The sequence below is a fragment of the Chanos chanos genome, chromosome 14 (genome assembly GCF_902362185.1).
Source record: "Chanos chanos chromosome 14, fChaCha1.1, whole genome shotgun sequence".
Classification (NCBI taxonomy): Eukaryota; Metazoa; Chordata; class Actinopteri; order Gonorynchiformes; family Chanidae; genus Chanos; species Chanos chanos.
In genome coordinates this window covers 2,959,125-2,976,996 of record NC_044508.1, presented here as the reverse complement: position 1 = coordinate 2,976,996, position 17,872 = coordinate 2,959,125, and the positions used below count along the sequence as shown (strand labels likewise).

General features: G+C 43.3%; 1 protein-coding gene across 1 annotated transcript; it reads left to right on the top strand.

The window, feature by feature from the left end:
- The first annotated feature begins 6,139 nt into the window (after window positions 1–6,139).
- Window positions 6,140–10,853, top strand: atosb (atos homolog b). The gene is made up of 7 exons (XM_030791947.1): window positions 6,140–7,249; window positions 8,311–8,369; window positions 8,569–8,668; window positions 8,983–9,141; window positions 9,410–9,478; window positions 9,863–10,056; window positions 10,450–10,853. Exons 1-7 carry the CDS (start codon window positions 6,140–6,142, stop codon window positions 10,610–10,612), a joined length of 1,854 nt encoding a protein of 617 aa, XP_030647807.1. The 3' UTR covers window positions 10,613–10,853.
- Window positions 10,854–17,872: the final 7,019 nt, after the last annotated feature.

Genomic DNA, 17,872 nt, shown 5'->3' with positions numbered 1-17,872 from the left:
GAGGGCCTTGTGACTGGAGAAGGCATCTCTTTGCCAAAGCTCATGTTAAAAGCATGTTTTGTTATCTCCCGTCTTTGCTGACAGGGAGGGTGTGGTTGTCTAGCAACATATACACACACACACACACACACACAGTTTCTACGTAAAACACTCCTAGCCTTTGAGCTGAGGAGTCAAATTTGTTGTTATTGTCAGATAAATTCTGGCCATACCTTAAATGTTTTGCATGATATTCTAACATTCCTGCACCTTGTTGGAAACACTTTTGTTCTATAAATGTTTATAGCTTAAAGTAAAGCCGAAAACATGCTGTATGTGGGTGTACATTTCTTTCCATCAGGTTTGGCTTTCAGTTTCAGCTCTTTTGATTTTCTGCTAATGTTTGGAATTTCTCATAATAACATCTGTGCTTTACAAGGATTGTTACTGGTCCATTCAGTTTCTCAGGTCAGCGGTGGATACTGATAAAATGAGCGCGATTCTAACGACGTTAAAGTGAGGTGATTTTCGAGAGATTGTCTGTATTCTAGGCGTTAAAACTTTTGGACTGAATGTTTTTAGTTTGTTGTGGAACACTACACCTCAGGTGACAAACACACAGAGGTCACGTAAGGCGAGTATTTCCAGAGTGATGGCCGAGCCCTCAGGATAACCATGGCAACCCTGCTTAACCCCTGAGCCTGTAGATGAACTCTTGACCTCAGGGGTTGGCTGATGTCACGCTTCTGTTTGATTATGGCTGACTGTGTGTGTGTGTGTGTGTGTGTGTGTGTGTGTGTGTGTGTGTGTGTGTGGATGTGTTAGGGTGTGTCAGGGTGTGTCAGGGTGTGTTGAGCTGTGGGCTGTGTGTGTTTGTGTTTTAAAGGTGTGTGAGGCTACATATGAGCATGTGATACATTTTGTGTGTGTGTGTGTGTGTGTGTTTTTGCACAACAGAAACCTGAATGATCATCTACCAGAATGATGAAACATTACATTTTTCTTTCTGCCAGCTGTCCACTGGTTGTCCTGGCAATGACAACCAATACAGAGGATTTAGTGTTAACAGGTCACACAAACTCACAGGTGTGTGTGTGTGTGTGTGTGTGTGAGAGAGAGAGAGAGAGAGAGAGAGAGAGAGAAAGAAAGAGAGAAAGAAAGAGAGAGAGAGAGAGAGAGAGAAGTACAAAGTTCTGTCCATGTTGTCCCTTTGGTATATGAGCATGTTGTTTTAAACTACACACACACACACACACAGATTAAACTCTCTAATTGTGCGTGGGAGGTATATTTTTTGCCCTCAGTTGAAAGGGTCTACAGTTCTGTGAGTTTTAAAGCGTGTATTTTAACCCAGCGAGAAAAACAGTCCAGTTTGAACTCAGAAAGCTGAGGCAGCTGAGAGGACAGTATGCAGGCTTGCGCTGGTGTCTGAGAGCGTTCTAGTGAATCTTTAGTGATAGGGTGTCTGTATGGCGCTGATGTAAGGTCTTCCTCATTAGCTTTGTGTTACAGCGGGAGCCTAAAAATACTACTCACCCCCTATGGGTTCATGCCTCTGAGACCTCATCTGATCGCCTGTGTGTGTGTGTGTGAGTGTGAGTGAGTGTGTATGTGTGTTTATGTGTGTGTATGTGTGTTTATGTGTGTATGTGTGTTTATGTGTGTGTATGTGTGTTTATGTGTGTATATGTGTGTTTATGTGTGTGAGTGTGTGTGTATGTGTGTATATGTGTGAGAGTGTGTGGTGTGTGTGTGTGTAGGAATGAGTGTGTGTGTTTGTTGTTGTTGTTCATATTGCTCAGTGTCACAAGACCTTGATTTAAGAATTTGGGAAAGGACATTGCATTTGCTGGGGAAGTGTGTGTGTGTGGGTGTGTGTGTGTGTGTGTGTGTTTGTTTGTGTCTTTTGACCTCTGTGTAACACAGTGTATTGAATGAACACAAACATGACCCAGTTTTACCCCAGCTGTAAAGAAACAGTCTGTTTCTTACTAATGTCACTGAGACAATCGGAACAGAGGTCGGCCTTATAGACAGGGTTGTTTCCGTGGTGATACCCAATGATGACCATGACGCCAACTAGCATGCTTTTCATGACAAGAATAAACAGGTGTAAACAGGTAAACAGTCAGACTCGACTGTATGGGGTTTTGAGAGGATCGCAGACTGAACGCCAGTTTGTCAGAAAGTGCAATGTCTTTGAAAACGCTCATCATTGCAGAAATAGTGAGTGTTCCTCAGTGCGTCTGAAACATAAGTAAAGTTGTTGAGACTGATGTATGGTGGTTTGGGAGCTGGAGCTGGCATTTTTCGTGCAGTCAGAGAGGTTGGTGGGGGCGGGGGGGGGGTGTCAGGACAAAGAGTCTGCTGTGATCTCTCCTGTTCTTCTGCAGAGTTACTCTGTGTCCCTGGGCCTAGTCCAAACTGGCCAGAACTCCATTCTGTGTGTGTGTGTGTGTGTGTATGTGTGTGTGTATGTGTGTGTGTGTGTGTGTGTGTGTGTGTGTGTGCTTGTACGTGTGGTGATGCTTATTGGTAAGGTTTGGAAGTAGATTTGTTTGACCGAGTCAACATCTGGATGTTTATTTGATCGTGATTATAAAGGTCAATAAAAGTGCTGTGATATGTTCATTGATTAGGTTAGACACCACATTCCTGTTTTGGGACGCTCTCTGGAGTTTTTTTTATTTTGCATTTTGAATCCTTTTATTCTCCATGTTCTGAATGGGACGATTTGTTGGTGTGTCTGTAATGATCTGGTTACCTGCTGCTGACTTTTATTGGTTGTTTCATCATTAAGTTCTGTTTGGCATATTTTCTGCTTATTTGCTCTTGATTCTGATTGGTTGATTTGACCAGTCGGTTGTTACTTTGTGTCCTGTAGGTTCCGTCTCTGGAATGCCCGGCTCACAATGCATCCGCTGAGCTACACACCACACGCAGGAGCCCAGGGAGGCCGTGATTGGCTGCAGGCCTTGACTGGGCGGAGCTTGAGGAGAGTCACACCTTGTTTTTCAACATTTCCTGCAAGAACTCTCGCACCTCATTGACGCTCCGCTCTCGGTAGGTTAAAGTCATCTCCAGACACATCTTTAATTGAGTTGATTTTCATTTTATTTAAGTAATTTAATTGAACTGATTGTTCAGTAGCTCATATTTTACTTTAGCTTCTTAAACGATAATAGTTAGCGATATACTGTGGTTGCTGAATTTCAGCATAGTGATACGCTGGTTTATATCACAGTCAGTGTGGTGATATACTGGTTTATATCACAGTCAGTGTGGTGATATACTGGTTTATATCACAGTCAGTGTGGTGATATACTGGTTTATATCACAGTCAGTGTGGTGATATACCGGTTTATATCACAGTCAGTGTGGTGATATACTGGTTTATATCACAGTCAGTGTGGTGATATACCGGTTTATATCACAGTCAGTGTGGTGATATACTGGTTTATATCACAGTCAGTGTGGTGATATACTGGTTTATATCACAGTCAGTGTGGTGATATGCCGGTTTATATCACAGTCAGTGTGGTGATATACCGGTTTATATCACAGTCAGTGTGGTGATATACCGGTTTATATCACAGTCAGTGTGGTGATATACCGGTTTATATCACAGTCAGTGTGGTGATATACCGGTTTATATCACAGTCAGTGTGGTGATATACTGGTTTATATCACAGTCAGTGTGGTGATATACTGGTTTATATCACAGTCAGTGTGGTGATATACTGGTTTATATCACAGTCAGTGTGGTGATATACTGGTTTATATCACAGTCAGTGTGGTGATATACCGGTTTATATCACGGTCAGTGTGGTGATATACCGGTTTATATCACAGTCAGTGTGGTGATATACCGGTTTATATCACAGTCAGTGTGGTGATATACTGGTTTATATTACAGTCAGTGTGGTGATACTGGTTTATAAAACAGTCAGTGTGGTGATACTGGTTTATAAAACAGTCAGTGTGGTGATGTACTGGTTTATGTTACAGTCAGTGTGGTGATATGCTGGTTTATATCACAGTCAGTGTGGTGATATACCGGTTTATATCACAGTCAGTGTGGTGATGTACCGGTTTATATCACAGTCAGTGTGGTGATATACTGGTTTATATCACAGTCAGTGTGGTGATATACTGGTTTATATCACAGTCAGTGTGGTGATATGCTGGTTTATATCACAGTCAGTGTGGTGATATACTGGTTTATATTACAGTCAGTGTGGTGATATACTGGTTTATATTACAGTCAGTGTGGTGATACTGGTTTATATCACAGTCAGTGTGGCGATACTGGTTTATATCACAGTCAGTGTGGTGATACTGGTTTATATCACAGTCAGTGTGGTGATATACTGGTTTATGTTACAGTCAGTGTGGTGATGTACTGGTTTATATTACAGTCAGTGTGGTGATATGCTGGTTTATATCACAGTCAGTGTGGTGATATGCTGGTTTATATCACAGTCAGTGTGGTGATATGCTGGTTTATGTTACAGTCAGTGTGGTGATGTACTGGTTTATGTTACAGTCAGTGTGGTGATATGCTGGTTTATATCACAGTCAGTGTGGTGATATGCTGGTTTATATCACAGTCAGTGTGGTGATACTGGTTTATATCACAGTCAGTGTGGTGATATACTGGTTTATGTTACAGTCAGTGTGGTGATATGCTGGCTTATATCACAGTCAGTGTGGTGATACTGGTTTATATCACAGTCAGTGTGGTGATATACTGGTTTATATCACAGTCAGTGTGGTGATGTACTGGTTTATATCACAGTCAGTGTGGTGATATACTGGTTTATATTACAGTCAGTGTGGTGATACTGGTTTATAAAACAGTCAGTGTGGTGATACTGGTTTATAAAACAGTCAGTGTGGTGATGTACTGGTTTATGTTACAGTCAGTGTGGTGATGTACTGGTTTATGTTACGGCCAGTTTGATGATGTACTGGTTTATATAACACTCTGTGTGGTGATGGTAGTGTGGTTGTAAAACAATTAGGTTTAGTGTTGTGATATGGCTGACCAGATGATTTCTGTCTCTGGAGTACAACTGTACTTTTCTAAAAGACAAAAAAAGGCAAAAAAAAAAGTAAAATAATACCCTATCTACAGATAACTTGTCAAATACACTAGTGATAGCATGTTAGATAGTTTATGTGTTGGATTAGTGTTGGACAGAATCTAACATCTATTCTTGTTGCTGATTTTTTTTAACTATGCTTTCTCCCCTAAAGTCTTCCTGTCTTTCTCTCTTTCCCTTCGTAGGCCCCTGCCCTCCTGCCTGTGCGGGAATGCTGTTGTTACTTTGGACGGGCAGACACAACAATGGCCAAACTCAGGGGTTAGGGTCAAGGGTCACGGGGTCACAGCTTCAGAACTCTTGGGTGGATGTGGACAGGCACACACTCCATAAATGTGCGTCTCGTTTGTGTGTTTGATTGTTTGTTTGTTTGTTTGTTTCTCTTTTCATCATATATGTATATGTTTCATGCCTTTCAGCACTGCGCATTAGTGTCTTAAGAAGCTATTGTCATAGCTTGAGCCAAAAGGTCAAGAATGTCCAGTTGTTAATGTTTCTTAGCTGCTCTGCTAATGGAAATTTTTGACTTTTGGCTTATACTATCTGACTAACTGATAAATCCCACTGTGTGAGGTGCCTTAATGTTCCTGAATATCTTCACCAATCACTGCTTGTCTTACTGGTTTGCCTGAGTAGTCTTGACCAATCACTGCCTATGTTACCGGTTTGCCTGAGTAGTCTTGACCAGTCACAGCCAGTGTTACTGGTTTGCCTGAGCAGCCTTGACCAATCACTGTCTGTGTTCCTAGTGTGCCTGATTTGTCATTAAGTGTCTTGTCATTATGTGACCTCTACCATAGGTGCTGATCCGCACTGCACCCTGGGAAATCGTAGTGTTTCGAGCCCTGGGAACCGACTCTAAACGCCCCTCCCTCCATCCCAGGCACAGGGGCCTTTTATTGTTCTTCTTCCTCCATTTTTATTCTCCTCAGGCTCTTTGCACTGTCTAGAACTTTCTAGAGTTTTTTTTGTGTCAAAAATATTTTGTTTTTTCTACAATTGCACAATTCATCGATTCATTGAACAAACACAACGTAACTGTTCGGTCAGACGAAATGCGTCATATTCACGTGGAACTGGCTCGTAAAGACTCACCCGTAGAGCTCCAGGCTCATGATGGGGACCTGCCACCACCAAGTACCCCAGCTGAGGGCCCCGATTCTGGGGTACGCAGGGGACTGCCCAGGCCGTTCGATGAAGAGGAGATCCGCCAGCAAAAAGTCTACCAGCTCTCCATTTTCTCCCAGAGGGGGGGTTTTGCGGACACTCCCGAGGTGTCCCGTCCGGTCCGGGTCGGCGTCAAGAGAGGTTCGGAGGAACCCCTGAGCCCGGCCCACCCAAAACGTCTCCACGACGTGACGACGGAGAGCGACGACGAATCGGATGGTGAGGTCCTGTGCGGGGCGGGGCCTCCTGGTCCCCGCTTTGAGCGCTGGGATTCCGAAATCCAAACGCCCAGGTCGCCGCCATCCCAGCCGCCGCTCTCTCCTTCTCACACACCTGTTCCCGGCCGACGGCCGGCGCAGCACAATCACGACAGGCCGCTCCCCGACGCCTGGTCTCCTCTGTCGCCCAAGTCACCCCCGATGGTGGATCCCCAAACCCCACATTCACAGTGGGGCGTTTCCGAACCTGACCCTGTGTCCTCCATACCCCTATCAGAGCCTCCGACGGCAGGAGATGCTCCAGCCTGCTCCCTGGAAGGGATTGGAAGTAGGGATGGAAGCAGCACCATGGACCTGGGAACTTCTTGCACGTCTGGTGGCCTCACGCCGCCTTTCAGGGGGCTCCAGGGGCCCAAGGAGGTCCTAGAATGGACGAGGACGCTGGAATCTTCACCGCCGGAGTGGAAAACAGCACCGCAGTTCTCTTGTTCCTCCTCTTCCTCCTCCTCGAACGGACTGAGCTCCTCAGAGAAAACTCCCGGGGAACCTTGGGCCCAGATGAATGGGTCTCCGTCCGTCTCCTGCCCAGCGAAAAAGAAGCTACTCTCTTCCAGCGACACCGGCGAGTCCTGCTCGGAGGACGAAGGCCCATCAACCTCCAAAAGGAGCCGGCTGGCACTGCTGGCCCCAGGGCTGGGTCTAACCTCCTGCCGAAGCACCGATGCTAAGGGTGCCCCCTTCTGGAACCACCTGCTACCTGCAGCCAGGGAGCACAATAAGGTGAGAGAGAGAGAGAGAGAGAGAGAGAGAGAGAGAGGGGGGGGGGGGGGGGGGGGGGGGGGGCAAAGATGAACACAGTTAGTGTGAAACTGAGTCTAAGTCACTCAGAGCAATGTGGTAGCTTTGAAATGAGAGAGTGTGAAAGAAAGAGAGAGCGATAGAGAGTGTGATAGAGAGAGCAGTGACACCTGCCTTTTTTTTCCACTGCACAGTGTCCAGAATAAAGCCTATTGAATTTGTCATTGTTCACTTAGAGAGAGCCATCTCACCTGACCAAGCCCCACAGGTGGTTCTGGTGCTCTGTGTGTATGTGATGTAGCACAGATGAGTTTCTTTTCCAGAAAGACTCTTTTTTGGGGGCTTATATGTGCACACACCAAGCACTTTAACACTGGCTTCCTGTGGGTGAAAGAGGAAAAAAGAAGAAGAGAACTGGGGAGTCAGAAAGAGAGAAATGGTTGGAGTGACAGACAGACAGGTGGAAGGACGGATGTAGAGACAGAGAGAAGCACTAATATAAAGGAAAAGCCGTGGACTAAAAAGGGACTAATCGACATACGGATAGAAAAATGGTGTCTGATTTTGAAAAGGAGTCTATGGTTAGTGTTAGCTGACAGCTAGCTGGCCTCGGTTGACATGGAAACCGAAACATTGCCATGGAATTCGACAGTGTGTGTGACAGAACCTTTTTTACCTGTAAGTAGCACATTTAAGCCTTCATAAGGTTGTAGTAACATATGTAATAGAGTATAAAGCTAAAGTCTGGGTTGTGTGTGTGTGTGTGTGAGTGTGTGTCTTTTACAGTGGTGACTTTTTTTAATGTCATAAATCACTTTCCTTTTGAAGGGAAATGTGCAGTTATGCTTCTTTTACTCATTACATTTATAAAGTGTACTTCTACAGAGGAAATGTATGGATAAATGTAGATTTTCTATTGAACTCTTGTTCTCTAGTAACTTTATCTAATAGTTTAAAGGTTCATAAGGTGACTTTTATCCCATTCTCTCCCTCTATCTCTATCCATCTCTCTCTCTCTCTCTCTCTCTCTCTTTCTCTCTCAGGGTTCTTCAGACTGTTCTCGTACAGGGAGGAGGCTTAAGTCTGGAATCAGGCTAAAATCGTGAGTTCTGGTTTTGGATGGATTTGGACTGGTTTAAAACAATTTAAACTGACTGAAACGCATCAAAACAAAGATCAGTGACAACAATGATTTTAAGTTGACTAAGTGTCTGTGTGTGTGTGTGTATGTGTGTGTATGTGTGTGTATGTGTATGTGTGTGTGTGTGTATGTGTGTGTACGTATGTGTGTGTGTGTGAAGACGGCAGTTGCGGAGCGGGCGACGAACAGAGAGTGTGCGGTCGACTCGGTCTGGCTGGCAGTTAGCCTCCATCAGTAGACCCCTTCTAGGGAATTTTGAGGTAAACAAACCAACTGTAAACAGCAAACAAATAGAGATAGAAAACATTTTCTAGTGTTCAGGCCAAACATGTTCAGACTAAACACATATTCATAACATTACTGATTCTCTGTGCTCATGTCTTAATCTGTGTGTGTGTGTGTGTGTGTATCATATTGTGTTTGTATCTTCTGTTCGTGTGTGTGTGTGTGTGTGTGTGTGTGTGTGTGTATACGTACCTGTGCGTGCGTACACATTTGTGTGCACGTGTGTGTGCGTGTCTGTCTGTCTGTGTGAATCTATGTATGTGTGTGTGTGTCTGTGTGTGTTTGTCAGGAGTCCATTCTGAAGGGCTGTTTCTCACCGTCTGGACGGATCGAGGGCTTTACAGCTGAGATTGGTGCCAGCGGCTCCTACTGCCCACAGCACGCCACCTTACCTGTCCAGGTGACCTACTACGACATCTCAGAGCACAGCGCTCCCTCCCCCTTCCTGGTAAATATCACGCGTGTGTGTGTGTGTGTGCGTGTGCATGCGTGTGTGTGCGCGCGTGCGTGTGCATGCGTGTGTGTGCGCGTGTGCGTGTTTTCATTTGGGCCAGTATGCTGGGTCTGAAATGCTGCGTGGTTGGAAAATGTGTTGTAAATATACGGTCAGATCATTTTCAGCCATGTGTGACAATCTTGTTTGTTTGTTTGTGTGCATCCACTTGTGTATGGCTGTGTTTGTTTATTTGCTTGTTTGTTTATGTTTGTTTTTCCAGGGTGTAATTTCCCTGGAGCCCCTGGGGAAGAAAGGATACAGTGTACCCAAAGCAGGGACCATCCAAGTGGTGAGCTGTTTCTCTCTCTCTCCCTCCCCCTCCCACTCACACACACACACACACACTCTGTTGATTCTCACATTCCGCGGCTGTGTGTCGTTTTTGTCTGTTCATTTATCTGTTTGTCCATTTCACTCTCTTAACATTGTGAAGTTGTTTACTTGAGCATACGCCATTTTGTTGCTTCTGACACAGTTATTTCTGGGGGGGGGGGGGGGGGGGGGGGGGGGGGGGGGGTTTGGTTCCTGATTAAACAAATCACCAATATGGCTTGACCAAAACGTTGTTAATGATAAAATATTGTAATGGAGAGGGTTTAATTAGTTCTTAATCCTTGCTTTTTGACCCTTTTTTTTCTCTATTTGTATTTTTCTCAATTTGTTTCATTTCCAGACCTTATTCAACCCTAATAAAACTGTGGTGAAGATGTTTCTGGTGACGTACAATTTCGAAGACATGCCCGTCAATCATATGTCCTTCCTGCGCCATCGGATTTTCCTGGTTCCTGTGGAGAAAGAGGAGGGAGAGACGCCCGACAGCACAGCTACAGACAGGAAGAAAATCCTTTGCTACCTGATACATCTCAGGTCACTTCCTGCATTTTTTTTGTTTGTTTGTTTTTTTTATCCTCAATGACAAAAATGTCATTTTGCTTTTGTAGCAGTTTTTTTTTTTCTCTTTTTTTTCCTCATTTACTTTTGAGGGCTGTAAAAAAAACTATGTGAAATATTAAAAAATATATATAAAAAAAAAAGAAAAAAAGAAAGAAAGAAAAAAACACACGAAAAATAAAAACCAGTGACTGTTTGTCTAAGTGAAAATTTAAGCACGAAATTGAAAAATCATCTCTAATTGTCTGGTGACGTACACGTAATTCTGATCTGGTTGGTGAGAGTTTGACTCTGGAGTGATCTGGTCGTCGTGGCTTATGGTGAAGTCAGTCATTGACGTTCTTTTTCTTTTTTTTTTTTTTGGTACAGATTCCAGAGTTCCAAATCTGGGAAAATCTACTTGCACAACGATATCCGGCTGCTATTCTCCCGTAAATCCATCGAGGTGGATACGGGGATCCCATATGAGCTTAAATCCTTCACCGAGGTGCCAAGAAACCCCAAATACTCCCCCCGCGTGGGACTTCACTGAACGCCGCCCCTGAGAGAGGAGGGAAACATGCAAAGAGACTGTTTAAAAAAAAACAAAAAAACCACAAAACAGACAGACAAAATGACAGGATGAAAGGACGAGAGAGACTACATACACACTGATCAGGCACACACACACACAGACAGACACAAACACAAACAGAAACATACACACACATACACTCATGGAGAGACTCTTTGGGTTTAGTGTTAACATGCATGCCTTGTGATTTAAAATAACAAGTTTTTTTCCCCTCTAGTGCCATTAGCCAATGAGCATTGACCTTCACTCTGCCTGCACTTACCACCAAAACCCCAGGTTTTTTTTTTTTTTTTTTTTGGACCAATCACAGCCATGACAACACGAAATTCGTCCAATCAGAAACAACAGTTGGTCACCATAACTTGTTCTCTGTCCACATGAGCCAATGGGACACTTTCAGTGTCAGAGTGGAGAACAGTGTACACAGGCAGGAAAAATGGACAGTAAGTGACTAGAAACAGAAATGGCTTGAGAGATGTGTTTTGGAACATGGACACCATCGCCGCTTGGACTGAACGACGGGGGGGGGGGGGGGGAATAAAACGGAAGTTTAATGATACGAAAGAAAAAAAAAAGTATAAACGGACAGAGGACAAGTACAGTACAGCCGAGCGGACTGGACCACTGCACGGGATGAGGGATGAGCACTCGTTCCCTCTCTCTCTCTCTTTTCTCTTTCTTTCTCTCTCTTTTTTTGTGTGTGTGTGTGTAGACAGAATGAAGGACATTGTCAGTTGACTATAACTCTGTTATGAACTGTTCAAAAGAAAAAAAAATGGGAAAAAAAGAGAAAAACACGCTGTAGTATTTTTAATTTATGTTTCGCAAAATGTCTTAAAAGCAATGTGCTGCACAGAAATAAGGGGGGGGGGGGCAGGGGGTGAGAGATTTCTTTAAATTTTTACCCCCCCTCCCCGAAAACGACGATACCCCTCTCCCACTGAGGAAGAGAAGGAGGAGGAGGCAGTGGAGGGAGCGAGGGATCGGAGAGGAGGACTGTGAGGGAGGAAGGAGGACTGGGGTATTTAAACTGGGAAGACTGGGGGGCGGGGGGGGGGGGGGGGGCGACCCAAATGTTGTATATGTATATTTGAAAAGATTAAATTCTGCGACTTGTGGGAATGACTGGTGTTTTTTCAATGCGTTGATGACTGAGAAATTCCTGTGTGATTATAGGAGATGCTTGCTCTTTTGTAACATGTGAAGCGGTTATGACACAAGAGAAGAACAGTACTGTTTATTTCACAGGAGTAAATACCACAGGAATGCAAAACATTCACACAACAGTCTTTTCTATACAGCACAGGGGAAAAAAAAAAACACAACCAAGAGAGGAAACAGACAGAGATGTGTCACTGTATCAGCCTTTCCTGACTCTGCTTCCCACGACTTTGTCTCTCTCTCTCTCTCTCTCTCTCTCTCTCTCTCTTTTTTTAATTCTTTTAACTCAGTTTCTGACTCCGTGCCACTAATGGGTACCATTTCCTCCTTATGGTGCAGTGCAGGGTCCTGGATCTTGTTTGATGTCTCGGTCCAAACCAGCATTTTCAACAGGAGTGTCTGTAATGTAATTCGTATGGACAGGTAGGAACGTGCTAACATGCTATCATGTAGGTATTCACTTTAACAGTGGTGTGCTCTGTATGAGAGGAAATATGAGGTTTCAGATGGACCACTGCCATCGGTTCTGCTCTCAACAGCTAAAGTAGATAATTAGGACAAATGACAGGGGCCCATTCCAAACCCCCCCCCCCCTCAATTCTCTTGAGAGAATGTGTGTTTTGCTCTTTTTGAACAACTGGTCGTATTTTTAGTATTTTTTTTTTCAGTATTTTTATCACACGAACACTGAAACAACATTTTCACTCAGATCTGCCCTAAATCAGTGTTCAAAGCCAGTCTGATGGTGCTGTTATACTGTATTGCTGGATGGGTGAAAGGAAAAATGGAAGCAGCTATTTTTATACCTGTGGTATTCACAGCGATGGTGAAGCCCAACACAAATGAGGGAAAAGAGGAAACCATGATATCTTAACGGACTCCCCCCCCCCCCCCCCCCCCCCCCCCCAAAAAAAAAACAGTCAGGCCTCACCGTCAATCACCCGGACGTTTGTGATGGGCTTTGCAACCGTGTTGCAGCAACAACAGTAGGAGAGTGTCCTAACTTCCTCTTTACTTTGATTGACAGTTTCACTCGGGGTCTCTGCTGCCACTCTGTGGCTCTTAGTGGTACCACAGCACACCCGACTCTCCTGCTCAAGCCCCTGTTGGCTCCTTTCGATCCTTTAGAGGGAGAGAGGAGACATTTAATCTCATTTTACAGTACGTGGCGGTGTTTTAGATGCAGGATGTGTGTTGTTCTGTGAAACACTGATTGTACCTTGGCCCTTCAGGTGTTATCAGGAGGTTTACCCAGTTCCTTCTGCAGCCCATGTCAAACGGATTCACACCTTCTGAGTCAGTCAGATCCTTTGGAAGAAGCAAAAACATTACAACAGAACAGAAAGGGACTGACGTATTCATTCAGTGTTCTTCATTTTAAGATAAAAGAATCTTAAAAGGTAAAAGCTGAATCACAATTTTCGCACTGGTACAAGATGCAAACCACATTTACAAACAAACAAACAAAAACTATACAATTAACTGAGATCCATGAACACATAACGAGAACAAACATAATGAGAGAAACACAGATTAAAAAAAACAAAAACAAAAACATGCCAACTTACAATAGAAGACAGGTCTCCAGCCGAGACCATTCTGATGTGCCAGAGGAGGAGGGTCAGGAGAAAAACCAACCCCACTGAACTGACCACTGTTATGACAACACTGACCAAACCTGCTAAGGAAAAACCCTCTGACCTCAGGTCAGTGGTTACAGTGAGTGTGATGAGGTAGGCTTTTTTGTGTGTGTTTTTTGTTTATAAAGTTTCTGGAGGTTTTGGAATAGTGTCCTCATGTGTCCAGTGTGAGCTCACTGGTGTTTAAGGTTGTTGTTTATGTGTTACTGTTGGTTTTGAGGTGTTTTACGGAGAAGATATATGGACTTAGAGAACTGGTTAAGACTGAGCGTAAAGGTAATCCTGAGGTGTATTTTTGTGTCTATGCGTCTTTAACCATTCAGGACAGATGTTCAGAAATCATGTGCAGATCTTTTGGGTACGTTTTTTAATCTGTGTTTTTTTTTTTTGTTCTGTGTTTATATGTTTAAGTGAGTGTTCTGAGATATTTATTGTGTGCTCGTGTGTGTGCATGCCTGCTTGTGTGCGTACCTGTTTGTGTGTGTTTAAGTAAGGATACGTGCACGTCATCTCCACGTTGAACGGTTCTAAGGCGTTTGAAAACAGATACATCGAGCACGAGGACACTAGGGTCAGCAGATACAGCACGAGCATCGCCAACATCAGAAGAAAAGTCCGGTAATTCCGTCTTCCCACGCAGTTATTCAGCCACTCGCAGTGATGGTTAAAACTCTGTGGTACGCCACAAAAAACCTCTCCTATTCTACCGCATTTTCATAATGTTTGACCATGATGCTGTGTTAGCTGTTTACACAGTGCTCTACAGTAATGTATTTTAAATGTATTGGACTATAATATTACAAAAAATAGCACAGTTTGTTGTTGACAACGTCACAATAGGCCTAACTTAAAATTACAGTTACGGTGATTCAAAGCGTTGACAGACAAGAGTGGGACACTTGCGTCGATACAGGCGTTGCAAGCGCTCACAGTGGTAGCTTGTTGGAGGGCAACTGAGTTCACAAAATTCACACCAGTGTGTACTTAGCTTGCGCCCATTCACAATGACCTCTGATAGATTTGCTGTTCGGGCAGAAAACTCCTGGACACACACACACACACACACACACACAGAGACAGAGACACGGAGAGAGCATGTAATTTTTTTAAATAGACGAGTGTGTTCGTGTGTGTGTGTGTGTAATTTCAATTCCACGAAGTGTTCAACATATACAATTACATGTTGTACCTTGCTGAAGAATTCCCGGATCTTCTATACTTGCAGACACATAGGATACAAAACTGCCGATGAAAAGTATCACAGAAATGACCGGGATCACCGGCGAGACATGATTGACCAACCACGCACACCTTTTGTGGAAGTGGACGTTATAAAGTTAGGCTAATTTCTGATGTACAAGGTGAATGTAGATGCAAGGGAAGGGAATATTATTTCCGTGTGGAAATTATGCAACAACATTAATAGCTTGTTTTCAAACTTACGGGAAAGTAAAGTACAGAGCGCTAACTCCCACTAGCACGCAAGCTGAAAAACTGGGACCAAAACTTCTGGAGAGCCACCTAGATCTTTCTATTGGCCGCGACATTTCACTTCACAACGAAAGAAGAGAGAAGATATATTCGTCTATACGACTACTTAAATTACAGTAACTGTGCTAATATTCCATTATTTATATCTATTGTATGTCTCTGAATTAAGTTTTAATGTGTGCAACTTTTTACCTTGTCAACAATAACGCATCCACTATCTCCCTTTTAAAAAGACGTTTTGTGTTGCCATGGAAACTGACGGGCGGACAAAGACTGGCCTTGCGTGATTGAGTTTAGATCAGTTACACGTTACTGTAAAGTTAGTTTTTGTCTATATTCTTATTAAATCAGCCCCTTGATGAATCATCGCACAATTACTATACAATGAGGAGAAATCTCGTTAGCTGTCAGTTAACAGCCGTTTACAGCTCTTGTCTTTCGGAATGTATTTGACAAGTTGCAGTCACCGAATGACTTATACAAAAATGCGACTAAAACTCCCACGGAAAAAACGGAAACAGTCTTAGTAAGGATCTGAACTGTGTGCACCTTTTTTGGGAGAGGGGTGCCTCGCTCGCCGATCTAAAGGCAGTCGATGAGTGCGGACAATTCACTGGATGGCGCTATCGCACAGGACGAGTTGACCTGACAGACTGCTGAGAAGGATGACAGTTTAGAGAACCTTTTTAACCATCCTAATCAAAATATCGCAATTCATTCTAAAGATGCTGTGAAATCCGTCGACGTGGTTCTATGAAGGGACTGGTGCACTAAAATAAAAGCGTGGACTAATCAGCTTTTTCAAATAAACTCTGCAGTCTCAGAATTTTGGTATTTATTTCTTGTGAATCTCGACGGTTTCTGGTCTATATTTTATTCGTAATTACAACGCAATTTATTTTGATGCTTTGGTTTTCAAGATTCACTTATAGGCTATATCCTCCTCCACAATCTGTGAATTTGGCTCTTCTGTTTAGCAAATTGAGACTGCGCAGTATGAGCGGTTTTAATTAAAATGTATGTACGAAAATAAACTGATTTCTGAACTACTTTTTGTTTGTTTCGTGTTGCAACTTGAATCTACTGAGAAACTTTGAACAATTATCTATTCAAAGTGCAGGCTACCTTCGCTTCATCACCTGTATGGCGCAGGAGGTTTCGCTGGCTCACTGGCTCGAAGTCACTGGTTCTGTCTGCTCTGAAGACCCGCCCCCGAAAAGCGACTGCCAACGATTACAGGCTCGTCCACCTGCCAACAACTCTACATGTACCCAGGGGCTGCAATTAACCCCAGAAGACACATTTCATCAATTTCCCCTGGCGCAGTGTGCGCCAGAAACGCAGTTACTTATTCTCAAGTGTCCGTGAAAGTGTCAGAGGCAGAACCATGTTTTGGCGCTAGTGTCAAGAAATGGTTCGAGCACAAGGCACAAGGAAATTACAGGTGGCAAATGGACTGTAAGGTCGTTGAAGTATCCCGTTTTGAACTGAGTGGACTGTTGATCGAGGACCAATCTCAGCAATGTCACTCCTCTGTGTTCGAGGTACGTTATTATTAATGAATATTTAATGTAGACCTTTAAAAAAAATTGTTTCGTTCGAAGAACTCGCTGGCCACCACTGTTATCATTTTCTCCTAGAATGGCAAGAGCAGTTATCCAAACTTTCTGGACAGATTTCACACTTGTTTTCCCCAAAGTCAAACTGGCATTTGACAGTTATCCTCTCAGTTCAGATTTAATTACTTTTAGGAACCTATTTATTGATGTTATCCTAATGTATTCCCGTAAAAAAACAACAACAGTTGAATTGACCCTGTGGTCACTGCGTAATGTGGTGAACTACAGTCTACTTATTGGACGGAGACGGGCGCTTCGCTTAATAATTTCAAAACATAGCAAATTCAACACTTCAATCTTTGAGTGAAACTTGTCAAGGCAGATATATGGCTTTGAAAATACACTAGTCTAAACTGTAGCGTCGATCGGACGGTACGGTGATAGAAGCGAGGCAGTTCGAGGAGATTCATCTGCCGAGTAATGAGTAATGCGCTTAACTACGGAGGGCTTCTGTTTAAGGATTCACCCGTGCGTTTAAGTATTAGAGTTTGTTGAACCCATTTGGTGTTTGTGAAACGCTGGGTGCGCCGAATGTGATATTATTGTTGATTAATGACATTCTGAACTCTGTCACCGTTTTTACACCCCTTCCTGAGGTTAAAACACATATTCTGTTGTGAGGAAAAACAACAACAATAACAACCGTATTGTCTTTAGGCAAAGTCCTCAAGTGGCTACGCTGTCAAAAAGTAAACAGTACACACAGAAAATTTGAGGTTTGGAAGTGAGTGTCTTTTTAACGTGGAACGAACATACAAAACGAACCTTATGAACCTGATATTTAAATGATTAGTTGTTCAAGATTGAAGACAGGCCTATCTGTGTGGGGACCTGCATCACTGAAGAGCCCAAATCAATGAAAAAAACCCCAAACAAATAGATTGATCAGTCAGGACACCAGCAACTCCTGCACATTCCCCTAATTTGTCATCAGCGCCGTCTCCATCAATGAAAAAAAAAAGCAAAACTTTTTTTTGTTATTTGTACCTATTGAATATGAAATGGATGCCTGGCAAAGCTTCTCGTTTTTTACCATGAATAATGTTTCAGTGATCAGACAGGAATGACATTTATTTCACCAAAGCTTCATTTAGTTTTGTTAAAGACCTCTTCCTGGCTGTCACATGCCACAGCCTGAGTGATGCTTCACATTATTGGAAGCAACTGGTTTTGGTCTGGAAGGTCTTTGGACATGACTGTGTATGAGTACATCAGGTAATTTGATCTGCATATTTTGTTTTGTATGATAGACACCGTCACAAAGCAGTTTTATATAAAACTAGGTTAGTGACAATTTCTGTGAAACC

Coding starts and splice junctions, on each gene's coding strand:
- atosb (XM_030791947.1), top strand. CDS start 6,140: ATGCGTCATATTCACGTGGAACTGGCTCGTAAAGACTCACCCGTAGAG. Junction 7,250..8,310: donor CAGCCAGGGAGCACAATAAG/GTGAGAGAGAGA, acceptor TTTCTCTCTCAG/GGTTCTTCAGACTGTTCTCG. Junction 9,142..9,409: donor GCGCTCCCTCCCCCTTCCTG/GTAAATATCACG, acceptor TTGTTTTTCCAG/GGTGTAATTTCCCTGGAGCC.